General features: G+C 37.6%; 1 protein-coding gene across 1 annotated transcript in view; it reads left to right on the top strand.

Annotated features, from left to right (window-relative positions):
- The window catches only part of USH2A (usherin), a 930744-nt gene that overhangs the window by 682068 nt on the left and 232247 nt on the right, over positions 1-16429 (top strand). Inside the window, exons 47-48 of the mRNA XM_052653949.1 lie at positions 7609-7807; positions 11020-11188. Of these exons, the coding sequence (XP_052509909.1) occupies positions 7609-7807; positions 11020-11188 (368 nt within the window). The remainder of the gene's footprint in view (positions 1-7608; positions 7808-11019; positions 11189-16429) is intronic.

Below are 16429 nucleotides of genomic sequence, written 5' to 3'. Positions count from 1 at the left end.
AAGGAAATGGCAACCCACTCCAGTGTTCTTGCCTGGAGAATCCCAGGGACGGGGGAGCCTGGTGGGCTGCCATCTATGGGGTCATGACTGAAGCAACTTAGCAGCAGCAGCAGCAGTTCTGACCGGTATGAGGTGGTACCTCACTGTATTTTTGATTTACATTTCTCTAATAATAAGTTACTCAGTCGTGTCCAACTCCTTTTGACCACATGGAATAGTATATAGAATTCTCCAGGCCAGAACACTGGAGTGGGTGGCTCTTCTCTTCTCCAGGGAATCTTTCCAATCCAGGGATAGAACCCAGGTCTCCTGCATTGCAGGCAGATTATTTGCCAGCTGAGCCATAAGGGAAGCCCAGTAATTAGCAATATTGAACATCTTTTCATGTGACTCTTGGCCCATTTGTATATCTTCTTTGGAGAAATATCTATTTAGATTTTCTGCCCATTTTTTGATTGGGCCTGGAATTTTCTATTTCAGTCTAAAGGATGTAAGAACACCTCTCAAAAGGCATCACTTGGAGGGTATCTAGGACTGTTGTATACATTCAATCAATAGTCTTACAATCATAATGGCTTTCAGTAAATATTATTTTTCTGATGGCCAATGAATTCTGATCTTCAAACTCATCGTTTGATCAGAAGACCTTACAGAATATTGAGCTGATTCTCAAGACTCTGCCACTACTATTTCCATTTTCTTACTTCCTTCTCTTTCCCAAACTTCTAACTTCTCTACTTTTTGCAGCTCCAAGAGAAGCTGTTCAGTCACTGAGATTTTGAGAGGCCTTGTATGCATCTCCACGAAATCCAGCTTTCCTCCCAATTTACTCTACTCATTGGTTTCTTTCATCGGTTTTTTTCCAAATCCATTCATTGATTGTGGATGTCTTCAACAGAAAGACTCTCTCCTACTCAAATAGTTCACTCTCACAGTTTGCATCATACTGATGTGTCAAAGATCTCTAGCCTCATTTTCTCCCTAAATGCTAGTCCCATGTATTCAGTTTTGTATCAGCGTTCTGTAGTGATAGCCATCCATCACTCCCATAACCTCAAGCCTCAGAAGTTTATTTTCAGCTAACTCATCTTTTCCAACATCCAGTTCTGCAGAGGTACCACTGCCTTGCATATGATTACAGACATCTAGCTTTGGCTTTTTTAATCCCCCTCAATATCAATTTTAGTCTGTCTTCTTTTGGAGCATCTTCTCCTATCTGTCCCTCTTCTTCATTTCTACCATCAAACCCTAGTTCATTCTTTTATCACTCAAGTTGATGTACCTATCTTAATTCACTGAGATACAAGAAGGAAAGGTTTTACTTTTGCCTGTTCCTTGCTACCTAAACATAGTCTTTCGGATGTCCTTTTCCTAACTCTTGAAAAACCTCTCAGAAACATCTTATGGCTTTCGCATTGTTTTTAGTTATGAGCCTCACTCTAGTAGTTAAGATTCATGATCAAGTATTAAAAGTTCATTCCATCTCCAGCAAAATATTAAGTTCACATATGATTCAAAAACCCTGCCATTTCACAGGCTCAGACCTGATCCCAGCTTGCCCTTTCTCTCCTCCTGCTCTTTCTTGCCTATTTCCTTTCATCCAGCTGCGCCTCTTTCCAACATTATTACTTTACTGCCACTGCTGGGTAGCCCCCCAAGCCCTCTGTGTGGCAGGCGGCACCTTCTTGGACAAGTCTCTGTTTTCCTTGAGAGGGCTTTTGAGAATCTCCACAAAGTCAAGTTCCCTGATATGAATGTTGTCTTCTGCAATGAGTCTGTGGTGGCGGCAGAGCAGAACATCCCAAAGACTCTCCTTACCGGAGTTCCTTCACACCAAAAGCCTGCCACGATGGGTGGTATATGTAAAGGGGGCTCACCCCTCACCATTTTGCAAGATGTCCATTGGCTCATGGGAAACTCATTTGTTTGTGCCATGCTAAAGACTGATGGTATGCCAATCCTGTCTTGCCTATCATTACAGCTGCTCTGGACAATATCTGGTCATTACAATTCTCTAGCTGAAAAACAATCACCTATTCTTTGGTCATACAGGATGCCAATCCCTATGTCAAGTTGTCCTGTAAGTTTCTTTCTATATTCCCCTCCAGGGACAGTAGCAAATTTGGCTGAGATATTTCTGTTTCTCACGAGGTACCAACCAGGAGAAGCAAGTGTTTCCAGTTTTTCTGAGTGATGTATTTAGAATGTCTTCCTCAGCCTAGAGTGTTTTTAGGGGTGGGCTGGGGATGGATTTTAACATCACTCTTCACTAAATAAATCACTCCTCTCTTACTCTGTGGCTCAAAAATTTCCAGTGATTTTCCAATGCACTCAAAAAAATGAATCCGGAGTTATTTCTATGTTCTACAAAACCCTGCATGATCTGCACTTCCCTATCCCACCCTCCCAACACCCACCTGACTCATTTTCCATCATTCTCTTGCTCACTCCAGTTCTTTCCCACTAGATTCTTTGATTGTCCTGCAACAAGTCAAGTGCATGGTTGTCTCAAAGCCTCTCCACCTCCTGCTCTCTCTGCCTAGAAACTCCTGTTCACATGCTTTCTCCTTTCTCCCTGCACAGAAGAGCCAGGCCTTCTCAGACCACCAGTTTGACATATTGTATACTTACGTATATGTTTACTCTTTCATCTTTTCCCAGCAAAATGTAAGTTGTATGAAAAAAGGAACTTTGTCTTATTTATTCATAATTATATTATTAGAACAATGCCTTACCTAAAGGAGATACTTAATAAATATTCATTAAATTTATTTCTTTCAAAAACTCTCCAAGATTTCTATTTTTTTGGGACTGGTTTGGGTTTTGCATGAACGTTAATGGATAGCTTTATCCTCAGAACTCAGCAGAATCTTTCTGATCCCTTTTAGAAACAAGATATTTATCAGTCCTAAAGGGAGAAACTCATCTGTCATCCTCAACTTGGAGCTAAATTGAAGTTCCTAAACAAGAGAAAGATCCATTAAACATTCCTTCACATTTAAATTCCTGATGTAGCTCACTGATATTTCTCCCTAGCCCTCTTCTCTTCCACTCTCATCTGCCAGGTTATCAGTTCTAAAAGGCCTTTTAATTCTGCTAGTGACATCCTGTACAGTCACCTTTTTTCACCATCAAATTCCTCAACATAGTATTTGAGGGGCTTCATAAACTTTCTTCTGAAATTCTGATTGACCTGCCATTATTGCTGGATATTGATCATTCACTCATAAGTTGGTCCCATTACTCTTCTATATATGGCTAGGCTGTTTCCTCCCTCTTATTTTTGCTTATGTGTGTCTTCCTGCTCAGAATTCTTCCTTCCTCCTGTTCCAATTCAAGTCCACATCTACTTCTCCCATGAAACCTTCATTGTCAGTCTAGGCACAGTGATCTTTGTTTGGTGTCTCTGTAATAATTCAAGGATATATATACCATCAATCCTAAAGGAAATCAACCATAAATAGTCATTGGAAGGACTGATGCTGAAGTACTAATATTTTGGCCACCTGATGCAAAGAGTAAACTCACTGGAAAAGACTCTGATGCCGAGAAAGATTGAGGGCAGGAGGAGAAAAGGGTGACAGAAGATGAGATGATTGGATGACATCACCGATTCAATGGAAATGAGTTTGAGCAAACTCTGGGAGATAGTGAAGGACAAGGGAAGCCTGACGTGTTATAGTCCATGGGGTCACAATGAGTCAGACTTGACTCAGTGACTGGACGACAACGTAATACTCTTAGCTTGAACTACATGCTTAAACACCTGACTTTACACTGCTGTAAAGTGTAATTTGGCCTGTTTCTGGTATGCATGTTTTATATCCCCTAATATTTAAGGACACAGAGTTCTACCTTTTGATATTTTACTTACTACCAGTTATGCTAAGGCTTCCCTGGTGGTTCAGATGGTAAAGAGTTTATCTGCAGTGCAGGAGACCCATGTTCGATCCCTGGGTTGGGAAGGTCTCCTGGAGAAGGAAATAGCAACCCATTTCAGTATTCTTGCCTGGAAAATCCCATGGAGGGAGGAGCCTCTTAGGTTACAGTCCCTGGGGTCGCAAAGAGTCGGACACAACTGAGCATCTTCACTTCTTCTCAGTTATGCTAAGGCTTCCCAGGTGGCGCTAGTGGTAAAGAACCCACCTGCCAATGCAGGAGGCATAGGAGATGCGGGTTTTATCCCTTGGTCAGGAAGATCCCCTGGAGAAGAATATGGCCACCCACTCCGGGTTTAATGCCTGGAGAATCCCATGGACAGAGGAGCCTGGTGGACTATAGTCTGTAGGGTCACAGAGAGTCAGACATGACTGAAGTGACTTAGCACATAGCACATAGTTAGGCTAAACATTCTAGTGGAGAATTAAACAGTCAATAGCGTGATTTGAGAGCAGATAAATAATATTGTCATCATATTACATTTATTTAGTCTTAAAAGTCCCCTGATCATTTTTGATAACCACAATCTGAAATAGTATTTGAAGAAGCTGAGTACACTGACAATAATGACCTAGTTGAGTAGGCAGTTTTAAAAGGCCTCTGTAAACAAGTTCAAGGAATCTGGAGCTATTTATGACAATTTATAGATAAATTAGGGCTTCCCTGGTGGCTCAGAGAATAAAGTGTCTGCCTGCAATTTGGGAGACCTGGGTTTGATCCCTGGGTCAGGAAGATCCTCTGGAGAAGGAAATGGCAACCCACTCCAGTACTCTTGCCTGAAAAATTCCATGGACAGAGAAGCCTGGTAAGCTACAGTCCATGGGGTTGCAAAGAATCAGATACAACTGAGCGACTTCACTTTCTTTTCTTTCTTTCTATAGATAAATTGTTTGTAAAAGACAAACTTCAGATTGTGTCCCCAATATTTCACATTAAATCATATGGTTTAAGAATGTTCATTCTATTTTACTCTCCAACATCAAAGCAACAGAGCCCTTAATCCAGTTAATGTGTGTATTTCTCAGAGATATCTTTCATTTCAAACCAAAAGATTTTTTCAATGTCACTGACATGTGCTCTAATGAGAGGTGGGCAGGTGTTAAGCCCCCTATTTTTCTTTGATCACGTGTATTAGTGTACCTAACTCAGATCCTCAACATCAAAACTTTTCATGCTAGTGCTAAAAATACAGGTGGTCTCCCTTCCTGGTTATGCTGTGCAAAATAGAGAAGGTACACTGACTAGAAATGGTATTTTCTAGACTTTGCTAGTTTACCAGCTTTTGTAGATAAGTCAGACCCTTGAATGTCACTTAAAGGTAGTCTTCTCTGTAGCTGGTTATGCAATGAATACAGAAGAGGTATCTGAAAAAACGTGGAATTAATTTTGAGAGTTGTATAAAGACCTTAGAATAATAATGGTGGATATACAAGTCACCTATGAAACTGTTCTCTCATAGGTGACATTAATTTCTTATCTACAGAGTCTTATTAGTGAATGTGTTATGTTTGTACCTCCAAGAAAACGAAATAATTTTCTTTTTTTTTCTTTTTTAGCAGTCTATTAAAATGTCAAGGTTTATCTTGACTGCTGCTTTTTAATGTAAATGTTTGGGCCTAATTGAATTCCTAACATGTAATGTCACTTAGAATTCTGATAGAGTTCAGTAATTTGGCCTGTAAAGACACACTTTTTCTTAAAATGGAAAGTATAACAAAAATATTATTTGACACAATGTCAGAATGATAGTCAACATAAGTTATTGTGATAATATTTTAATATTGCTTGAATATAAGGACTAAGCTCACATGTGCTTGTTATTCTTCAAAGTAGTTATTGAAATGTTTCATAGGTAAAGCTAACCTATAACTATGTATGAATGGTTGTTATGGTTGAAGATTCTAGAATTATAAAAATCAATCTTGAATGTCAGAGTTCCATTCCTGTTTTTGAAAACAATAAGAACAAAAGTAATTATTTTATGTTTGCCTGATGTTCTGCAGATAGTAGCCTTTCTTTACCCTGCTAAATTGCAAGAATATGCCTTATCAAAATCTCTGGTTCTTTATTAAAATCTTTACTTTCTGTTTATAGATCTTCTTAAAATACTAAAGATAGTACAGGTATGTCATCTAGGCTGAATCATTCTGACAAGTAGATGTAAGTGCTAAAATAAAGTGCTGTACATTAATCTGAGAGTAAATAATTTTATTCCAGATTGATTCTTCTTTGAAAACTTGATGCTCTGATCTCATTCAGAATGGCAGATGAAATACTAATAGATCATTGAAAATGCAGTTTTGGTATGATGTTATGCCTCCATTGTTTGCCAAACCACCAAAAAAAGGATGCTTATATGTTTAGAATAAATTGTGGCTCAATTTTTAAAACTCAGACATCTTCAAGAATATAGTGATATGAAGAAGTTTGTTATGGAAATCTCCAATTTCTGAATTTCTGACCACAAAGCATATCTGATCATGGTATATAAAGAACTATTGGAAAATTAAATCTGTTTTTGTGAGTCAAAAATTAAGATAAAGTATATTTAGAGGGAGCATATCAATTATATCAGTTGATAAAATGTATAAATATTATGTTGATAAATAAATTTATTGAAAAATGTTATCAATTGTTAACTTATCAGCTGATAAAAAGATTTTATCAATTTGGTCATGCACTTTGTCTATGTGACAAAATAACCAACAGTAGAGGCTCCAGTAAGTAGTTCTAAAGGTAGATTGTTGTTGGCATTGGGTCAGTTATACCACATACCTCAGGGGCATCTTTGTGCTTTGTATGCTCTTTCTCAAATGATTTCAAGATAATTGAAGTGACTGCTGAAATTTCAGACATCATATTTAGCAGAAAGAAAGAAAAGGGGAAAAGGCCACAGCCACATCAAGGAAGATAAAATTTCCTAGGGACCTTAATTAGACCCTTAACATCTTCTGGTTGCATCTCTGAGCAGCAGAGGGTCACATGGCTAGTCCTGGCTGAGAGAAGGAAGGCAAAGGAGTAGAAATTGTGAGGTTTAGGTCTGCTGCATATTCTAATTTCCATGCTATTTACTTTGTATGCCTGCTAAGTCGTTTCAGTCCTGTCCAACTCTTTGCAACCCTATGGACTATAGTTTGCCAGGCTCCTCTGTTCATAGGATTCTCCAGACAAGAATACTGGACTGGATTTCCATGCCCTTCTCCAGGGGATCTTCCCCACTTAGGGATCTAACCTGTGTCTCTTACATCTCCTGCAGTGGAAGGCGGGTTCTTTACCACTACTGCCGCTTGGGAAGCCCATCATATTTACTTCATCACATTATTTGTGTCTTATTTTTACTTATCAACCAAACTTTTCTGTTGATTTTACTGACTAGCCACAATGATACATTCTTTTTGCCTCTGAAATTTAAAGTGGGAGACCACTGAACTCTTGCCATGGTGTTATTCTCCCAAGAGCGTAAATGATTTGGTTGGTTCTCAAAACATAGCCTATGGTGGTAGCATATGAGTGTATATATTCTTTTGCTTCAGCTTCTTCATTAGGAAGTTGTTGATGAAATAGACCTTTTGACCAAACTGGAAGACTAATTGAAAAGTAGATCAGGCTGATAGCAGCAAAGTCAAATGTTGTCATTTTCAGAATTATTGATTATTCTGTCCATTGCAGATCCCTTCAAATTGAATGGATGTCTCCAGGGAGGCCAAGTGGCATCATTCTTGGATATGACCTCTTACGGAAAACATGGCGTCCGTGCTCTAAAACTAAGAAGTTAATGAAGGACCACATTGGTGGTCTTTGCAAGGCAGTGGAGTGTCAAAAACATGAACTTCTTTGTGGAACCAGGTGCTACTCCCCTGAGGCTAAGGTAAATCTTTTCAAACGAGTCAGTAAAATATGTTTTTCCCACTAAATTCTCTGGGCTGAAATCACTTGCTTCTTAAACCATGGTTTATCATGTTCAGTATTTCCACTAGTCTAACAAGAAGACCCTGTGGGAAAGAAAGGATGCCTATAAAAATCTCATCTTCCTCATGAGGGTTTTAGCCTTCTCATTTTTCATCATCTTAATAGAAAAAAAAAATGAGCTTATTGAAATGATAAGGAACCTCCCAAATTTGTGCTTGATTGAATGAGTTGAATATTCTTTACAACAAATTCATTCAGCTACAAGTGGCTGTTTTACATGACACTGATGAGTAACTGTGAGCTGGACCTTTCATGGTTTTTCTGAAATATTTTTAAACTATGGCCATTTGCAGATTAATGTTCATATTAGTTTCAGTTTAAGAATCAGATCAATAATATAGCTAGACAGAGGAGTTTATAAATGGTTTTTATTGACAAATGATGCAGAAAATCCTTAGTTTGAAGATAGGATTTCACATAATGAAATAACATTCCTATTTGTCAACAACATCACACAAGCAATGACTAAAGCTACTACTAAATTCAAAAGATTCACTGCAAAAGGACTCAGTAATTAAGAAAGTGAAGTAATATGAAGCAATACTCCATATTGAAGTAATATGGATCAAAATGCTTATTATTATTGCTGACTCTGGCTAAGCAGTTTTTATCTAAGAAATGTTATAAAACTAGTTGTTACTAACTATACTTTTTATTTTTTTTTTTACATTTGGGCTCCAGAATTGTCATTAAGCCCAAGTTCTATATCATTTTAAGCCATTAAATGTGTGCCATCTGGTGAATATACTTTCATAAAATGAAATGAAATGTAGGATTTCTGAGAGAAAAACATGCTAGAATAAATTTTCTTATGAAAAATGTTCTCCAAGAGAAAGAAAACTTTGATTCATTAAATAAAGTCTTACTTTTGTTTTAAGGATTAAGGGCACATGCAGGTTTTGTCAGTGAAAGCGAATAAAGGAAGTCAATTACAATCTCAAGAGAAAAAAATTTGTTCGTAAATTTCTGTCTGCGGTTAACAATCAATATATATTTCCTGGGTGAGAGGTTGAAGGGATGTAGAAAATAGACTTCTTGGGAGTCTAAGAGCCTTTTGGCTAAATATATATCAGAATCATCTGTAATAGTTATACAAGCTTCCCCATTTGATTACAGCCATGGATTTCAAACCCCAGTGAGTATCATACCTGGAGGTCCCATCCCCAGAGTAAATCTTGGATAGAGCATGAGAATTTGCATTTCTAACAGGTTTCCAGGTGAGGCCTCCTTCATCTGGTCCAGGGGCCTCACTTTGAGAATCACTAGTTTACAGATTTACTTCTGGAAAACCTAGAGCAAGGAACAGGCTACCTATTTCAATATTAGCTACACCTTACCAGCTCAAGTCACTAAAATTGTTTTCTCAGCCAATGAACTTTAAGATTAAATTAGAAGATTAAGAAGTACTCCATTCGGGGGCAAACATCTCAAAAGAAATCATTTCTTGAAAATGTTCCCTTTGGGGCCCCCTCGATGATCAAAACCAGAGTGTATTAGAAGAAAGGCATACGTTTTATGTGACTGAAGGAGCCTGAGAATGGCATTGACAATGAACATATGCAAGGAAATCAGATGCGATGACCCATCAGTAAATAAACACTTGAATATTTAAAAGAATGGTAAGTCCTAGAGACTCTGAAGGAGAAGACTGGCGGATGTGCTTTGGTATCCAAGAACTCTGTATGTGAATGGAACTTTAATAGATTCTTTAAGATTATACAACGCACGGCACAATTTTAGGTTACTGTCATAAAACAAGAAGAATGTGTGTATTGTTTTACCCTGCCAGCAAAAATGACCACCATTCCTAAATCCCAAATAAACACAGAGAGTTTTTCCTTAGTTCTTTAAAATGGAGCATAATTTGAAATTTTACTTGTCACTCAGAATGTGGCATTAAAGAAAGGAGTCATGCGATTTGTCCTTGGAATCAGACTGATTTTGAACCTTCATTGCTGATAACTAAACAACAAAACCAACTTATTCCAGTTGGTTTACCAGGGCTACCTGAGGAACCACAGAAAGAGATTTCTGCCCAGTTTCTTTGCTCTTTGGTTACTTCTGAGAAATGAATGAAGTACTAAGCTTGGCTTCAGACTTAGTTATTCCATACTCTGCTCCCTTGGGATAGAGCATGAATCAAGTGTTGGTGCAGACGGCAGTAGCAATGAACAAAGAGGAAAAAGAGAAGCACCTCTTAAACAGTGGTTGATTTTTGCTGCCACAGGAAGCATCTATCTAATTAATGTAACTTATGCCAAGGACAGGTTCTGAGGCTACATCTCAGCATTGTTCAGTATCTCGTTTGCTCTAGATATAGAGTGTCATTCTCTCAGACCTCAAGTGAGCATGCAAAGTAATTATCTGATTGTTCGAGCACATAATTTCTTCCACAGCTCCTGGAGAAAACACATTGTTAAAAGGGCTTTTGAAAATTAATTTCCATATAAATTTCCTTTTATGTAGATACATGTATATACATATACATACATATATGTATACACATTATATATACATATACATACATATATGTATACACATTATATATACATACGTACCTAAATACACATTATACATATATACATACATTATATATATATATATATATATATATATAAATGTTGGACACTGTTGAGGTTGCCTTGTCGGAAGATTGGGTTCACCAATAAGTGATCATATAAATTAGTATAAGGGAAATGCAAGGTTTAAAAAAAAAAGACCAATAAGAGACAGGTTTCCATAGATGTGGTGCTGTTTAACAATCATTAAAATAAAAACATATATACAAAAGAAATTGTTCATTTGCAACTCAAAATCATCTTCACATTGGAAGCACTGACATTCAAAAAATAATTCATACTTATAGCATATTATAATAGAGCACAAAGCATGGTTGAAGGCTAAAAGAAGCTACATTGTATTGAATTGCAATGATAGAATTCGAATGATTTTCAGAATATGTATTTTTTAAACCTTTGAATTTTTATCAGAAATATGCTACATTTGATCTAAGGTCAAGGCCTTATTAGATAATAACAGTATCATATAAGATATGGTGGTATAATACTCTTAATAAAATAATTTCTTTTACACCTGATTCTCAAATTTCAGGTTTGTTGTAATGGAGCTCTCTATGACCCTCTGCCTGGACATGCCTGTTGTGAAGAGAAGTACATAGCATTTGTTTCAAACTCGACTGGAGTTTGTTGTGGTGGCCGCGTACGAGAGACACAACCAAATCATCAGTGTTGCTCAGGGTATTATGTTAGAATTCTACCAGGTGAGGATCATTTCCAGGTGTACTCAGTAATATTGGGAACTAGAAAAAGCAAACACATGACTTATGTCAGTGAATTGTTTTAAGCACCTCCCCACCAAAAAAAATACATAGCTAACAACAGTCACTAACATGTAGCCAATGTTTGGTTTTAGATATCATTTCTTGTTTCAGCTTTCTTTAAATATAAGCAAGACAAAGCACAAACCAAAGAGGAAATACAAGGGACTTGTTATATGTACTGCATAAAGAAATATACCTGGAGAGCTGGATAACTGCCTTTTTTGTGACTTTATTCACATGGCTGAGCGCCGAAGAATTGATGCTTTTGAACTGTGGTGTTGGAGAAGACTCTTGAGAGTCCGTTGGACTGCAAGGAGATCCAACCAGTCCATTCTGAAGATCAGTCCTGGGATTTCTTTGGAAGGAATGATGCTAAAGCTGAAGCTCCAGTACTTTGGCCACCTCATGCGAAGAGTTGACTCATTGGAAAAGACCCTGATGCTGGGAGGGATTGGGGGCAGGAGGAGAAGGGGACGACAGAGGATGAGATGGCTGGATGGCATCACTGACTCGATGGATGTGAGTTTGAATGAACTCCAGGAGATGGTGATGGACAGGGAGGCCTGGCGTGCTGCGATTCATGGGGTTGCAAAGAGTTGGACACGACTGAGCGACTGAGCTGAACTGAACTGAGTACTTCATCATAAACTCTGAATTTCTTGGTGTATCACTCCATGAACCTGTTCTCCATTTTCTCCATTTCTATTCTGAACAGTGCATGCGTTGTTCCTTATTGTTGCTGTTCAGTTGCTCAGTCATGTCTGACTCTTTGTGACCCCATGGACAGCACCTTGCCAGGCTTCCCTGTCCTTCACCATCTCTCAGAGCTTGATCAAACTCATGTCCATTGAGTCAGTGATGCCATCAACCCATCTTGTCCTCTGTTGTCCCCTTCTCCTGCCTTCAATCTTTCCCAGCATCAGAGTCTTTTCCAATGAGTTGGCACTTTGTATCACGTGGCCAAAGTGCTGGAGTTTCAGCTTTAGAATCAGTCCTTCTAATGAATATTCAGGATTGATTTCCTTTAGAATTGACTGATTTGATCTCCTTTCAGCCCAAGTTACTCTCAAGTGTCTTCTCCAACACCACAGTCCAAAAGCATCAATTCAGCGCTCAGCCTTCTTTATGGTCCAGCTCTCACATCCATACATGACTACTGGAAAAACCATAGCTTTGACTATATGGCCTTTTGTCAGCAAAGTAATGTCTATGCTTTTTAATATGCTATCTAGGTTGGTTATAGCTTTTCTTCCAAGGAGCAAGTGTCTCCTTATTTCAGTGGCTGCAGTCACCATCTGCAGTGATTTTGGAGCCCAAGAAAATAAAGTATTTCACTGTTTCCATTGTTTCTCACTTCTATTTGCCATGGAGTGATGGGACCAGATGCCATGATCTTTATTTTTTGAATGTTGAGTTAAGCCAGTTTTTTCACTGTCCTCTTTCACTTTTATCAAGAGGCTGTTTAGTTCTTCTTTGCTTTTTGCCATAAGGGTAGTGTCACCTGGATATCTAAGGTTATTGATATTTCTCCTTACAACCTTAATTCCAGCTTGTGATTCATCCAGCCTGGTACTTTACATGATGTTCTCTACATAGAAGTTAAATAAGCAGTGTGACAATATACAGCCTTGCTATACTCCTTTCCCAATTTTGAACCAGTCTGGTATTTCATGTCTGGTTCTAACTGTTGCTTCTTGACCTGCATACAGGTGTCTCAGGAGGCAGGTAAGGTTGTCTGGTATTCCCATCTCTTTAAGACTTTTCCACAGTTTGTTGTGATCCACACAGTCAAAGGATTTAATGCAGTCAATGAAGCAGAAGTAGAGGTTTTCTGGAATTCTCTTGCTTTTTCTATGATCCCACACATGCTGCCAATTTGATTTCTGGTTCCTCTGCCTTTTCAAATCCAACTTGAACATCTGTAAGTTCTTGGGTCAAGTAATGTTGAAGCCTAGCTTGGAGAATTTTTAGCATTGCTTTGCTTGCATGTGAGATGAGTGCAATTGTGTGGTAGTCTGAACATTCTTTGGCATTGCCTTTCTTTTGGATTGGAATGGCATTGTTCTTAGGTGGATGTTTATCACAAATTCCATTTATCTGAGTCTAGCCCATAGTACCCCTCGTTACTCTACACCTGGCAGAGCAAGGTGGGATTAGTAAAGAGTAGCAATCAGCAATTTTTCCCTCCTCACCTTCTTTTCCTTCTATCTTATCAGCTGACTGAATAAGCCATTTTCCAAATTCAACTACACAAAACAGTGTCCAATGACTATAACTGAAAATAAAAACAATTGGCATTTATAAAACATTTATGAAACAACAAGCATCTGGCAAGCTCTGTATTCAAGATTTTAATTATAATATGATACCGTATATATTTTTCACAACTGTAGGACACTGTTATTTTATTTAAAGTTTCCAAACATAGAAAGAGGTTCAAAAAGAATCAATAACATGACCAGATTCACATAGATTAATTAATTAATTTTGAAAACCTACCTTTACTAATGTACTATTATTTATGATTCTTCCACAAAGATGCTTTTATAATTCTTTGTAGAAGTACTATTTTTTCTATTTATTATGCAAAAAATACTTTCATAATTAAGGAACTCTTAATCAGCTGGATTTTCCAAGTAAGAAAACACAATGGTGATGTCCGGGGGACCCATGAGGCCTGATCCTGCCTTTGTGTATGTCAGGCCTCCTTCCTCATGACCTTTGCCATGGGCGGGATTCCTCACCCTGGCTCCCGACAACCAAGGATTAAAGTCTTAACTTTGTTATACTATAAGTCATAGTGTTAGGCAACCAATCAGACACTGTCAAATGCTTTACTCTCTCAAAATAATTTGCACTTTGGGAATTTTTGACTATATTTCACATCTTTCCTCCTTTGCAAAAAAAAAAAAAAAATTGCCTTGAAAATTACAACCACAGATGTGAGATGAAAATTTTCTGCTGTCCCATCCTTCCCATTCTTCAGAACAATAGGTCATATTAGGCTTTTCTCTAATTGCATTTTCATCTCCAAGTCACAGTAAAATTTTAATAAGCTATGATTTGCAAAGAACTGTCCCAACTCTGAAAAATATCCACTTTGCCTAAAATTGATAAAAATCACTTGGTTACATTTGTCAAAGCTATGAACACCTAGGAGATCTGCCTATCATCTTTCTCAATCCTGACACAAAGTGTCAGATCTTGAACTAAGAAAACAATCTACTTTTATTCTATTTCCAAATAGAATTCAACTTTTTTTCCCCAAAGAAAGTCCAAAAATGAAATAAGTCCTGGAAGCTCAAAGCTCATTTATTGATATTATGCAAGCCTTTCTATTGAGCATTGGCCACATTTAGATCTTTTAAGTGGTTAATTTTTCAGAGGATTAGGATGCCTACCTTGATATCAGAGGGAAAAAATGCAATCTTATGGGATAATCAAAGAGAATATTTTGCTCCAATCACTAATATCAATGTACCTAATTGAAGATATTATATTGTGATCTCAGTCTTCAGCCAGTGGTCTTTATTACCTGGCTTAACACTGTTTACATCATGAAAGAAAAACATGTTGATCCCAAACCATCTCATTGTTTGGTGGTTTTAGTCACTAGGTTGTGTCTGGCTCTTTGCAATTCTGTGGACGTCCATGGGATTTCCCAGGCAAGAATATTGGAGTGGGTTGCCATTTCCTTCTCCAGAGGATCTTCCCCACCCAGGGGTCAAACCCACATCTCCTGCATTGCAGGCAGATTCTTTACTGCTGAGCCACCAGGGAAGCGCATTTCAATGTAATTAAAATTCACTCAGTAGTCTGCCAGTTCAAGCCTGAGACAGATCTAGGCATTTTGATATTTCTAGACAAGTCTGAAGTATTGGTGGATAATATTTACCTCATTTTGGTGAATAATGTTGACTTCATTTTTCTCACAACGTTCCTCCATAGAACCCCATAACAAAGAGCAGCAGAGAAAAGAATGCACTTTCCACTCCCCTTTTTTATAAATATGCTAATGACCTCAAGCTAAATGTTAATGTGGGTCATTCTTTGATAAGAATAACAATTAACTGTTAAGACTGCATGGTAGCTTTTAAAGAGAAAACATTTTCAAGCCTGTCGTGAAATAGATTCATTTTGAGAGGTTAATGAGAAGGTGACTGATCCTTGTATCTTATGTCTAATAGCCCTTTTTTGAGGGGAAAAAAATCAGTTTTACTTCTCATTGATATAATCCACACCTCTTTTTATGAAGCTTTTTCTTCGCTTAGTAACTGAATAACATTCTGAGGGATTCAGGGAAATATGACTGAAATATCCAATTGATATTTGTTGTACTCAAAAGTGGATTTCTTTTTAAAGGATTAGTTTTCCCCAATATAAGTATACACACTGTTTTTCTAAGCCCACCATTGTCCTAGTGATGTTTAATTAACCGATGGTGCCCCTGGACCATGTGACACATTACAGTAAAGAAAGTCTGCCAGAAAGGGACACTGCACATTCTCTAGCTGTAAAGATTTAAGAAATGGGAACCACACTGCAGATCAGAGGAGAAACCTCTCACCTAGAAAAACATAACAAATACAGTAACCTCACTGTTTGCAGTAAATCCTTTCTCCTTTTCCTCAGGTACTTCATATAAGTAGAATCATATAATATTGGTCCTTTTGTGACTGGCTTATTTCATATAATATTTTCAAGGTTCATCCATGTTGTAACACATGTCAGAATTTCCTTCCTATTTCAGGTTGAATAATATTCCATTGTATGTATTTACAACATTTGGTTTATTTGTTCATCTGAGGATGGACATTTGAGCTTTTTCCATGTCTTGACTGTTGTGAATAAGGCTGTTGTAAACATTGCTATACAACTATCTATTCAAGTCTTTGCTTTCAGTTTTTTGGCTATATACCCCAAACTGGAATTCCTATATTATATGGTAACTCTATGTTTAATTTTTTGAGGAACTGCTATAGTGTTCTCCACAGCAGCTGCACCATTTTGCATTCTCAACAGCAATGCACAGTAGTAACTATAATTGGGTGTGAAATAGTATCTCATTGTGATTTTGATACACATTTCCCTAATAATTTGTAATATTGAATTTATTTGTGCTTATTGGTCATATGTGTGTGTGTGTGTGTGTGTGTATATATATGTATATCTCTTCTTTAG

The sequence above is a fragment of the Budorcas taxicolor genome, chromosome 16 (assembly GCF_023091745.1).
Source record: "Budorcas taxicolor isolate Tak-1 chromosome 16, Takin1.1, whole genome shotgun sequence".
Taxonomy (NCBI): Eukaryota; Metazoa; Chordata; class Mammalia; order Artiodactyla; family Bovidae; genus Budorcas; species Budorcas taxicolor.
The sequence above is the reverse complement of the archived record's forward strand: the minus strand, read 5'-3'. Positions and strand labels throughout refer to the sequence as shown.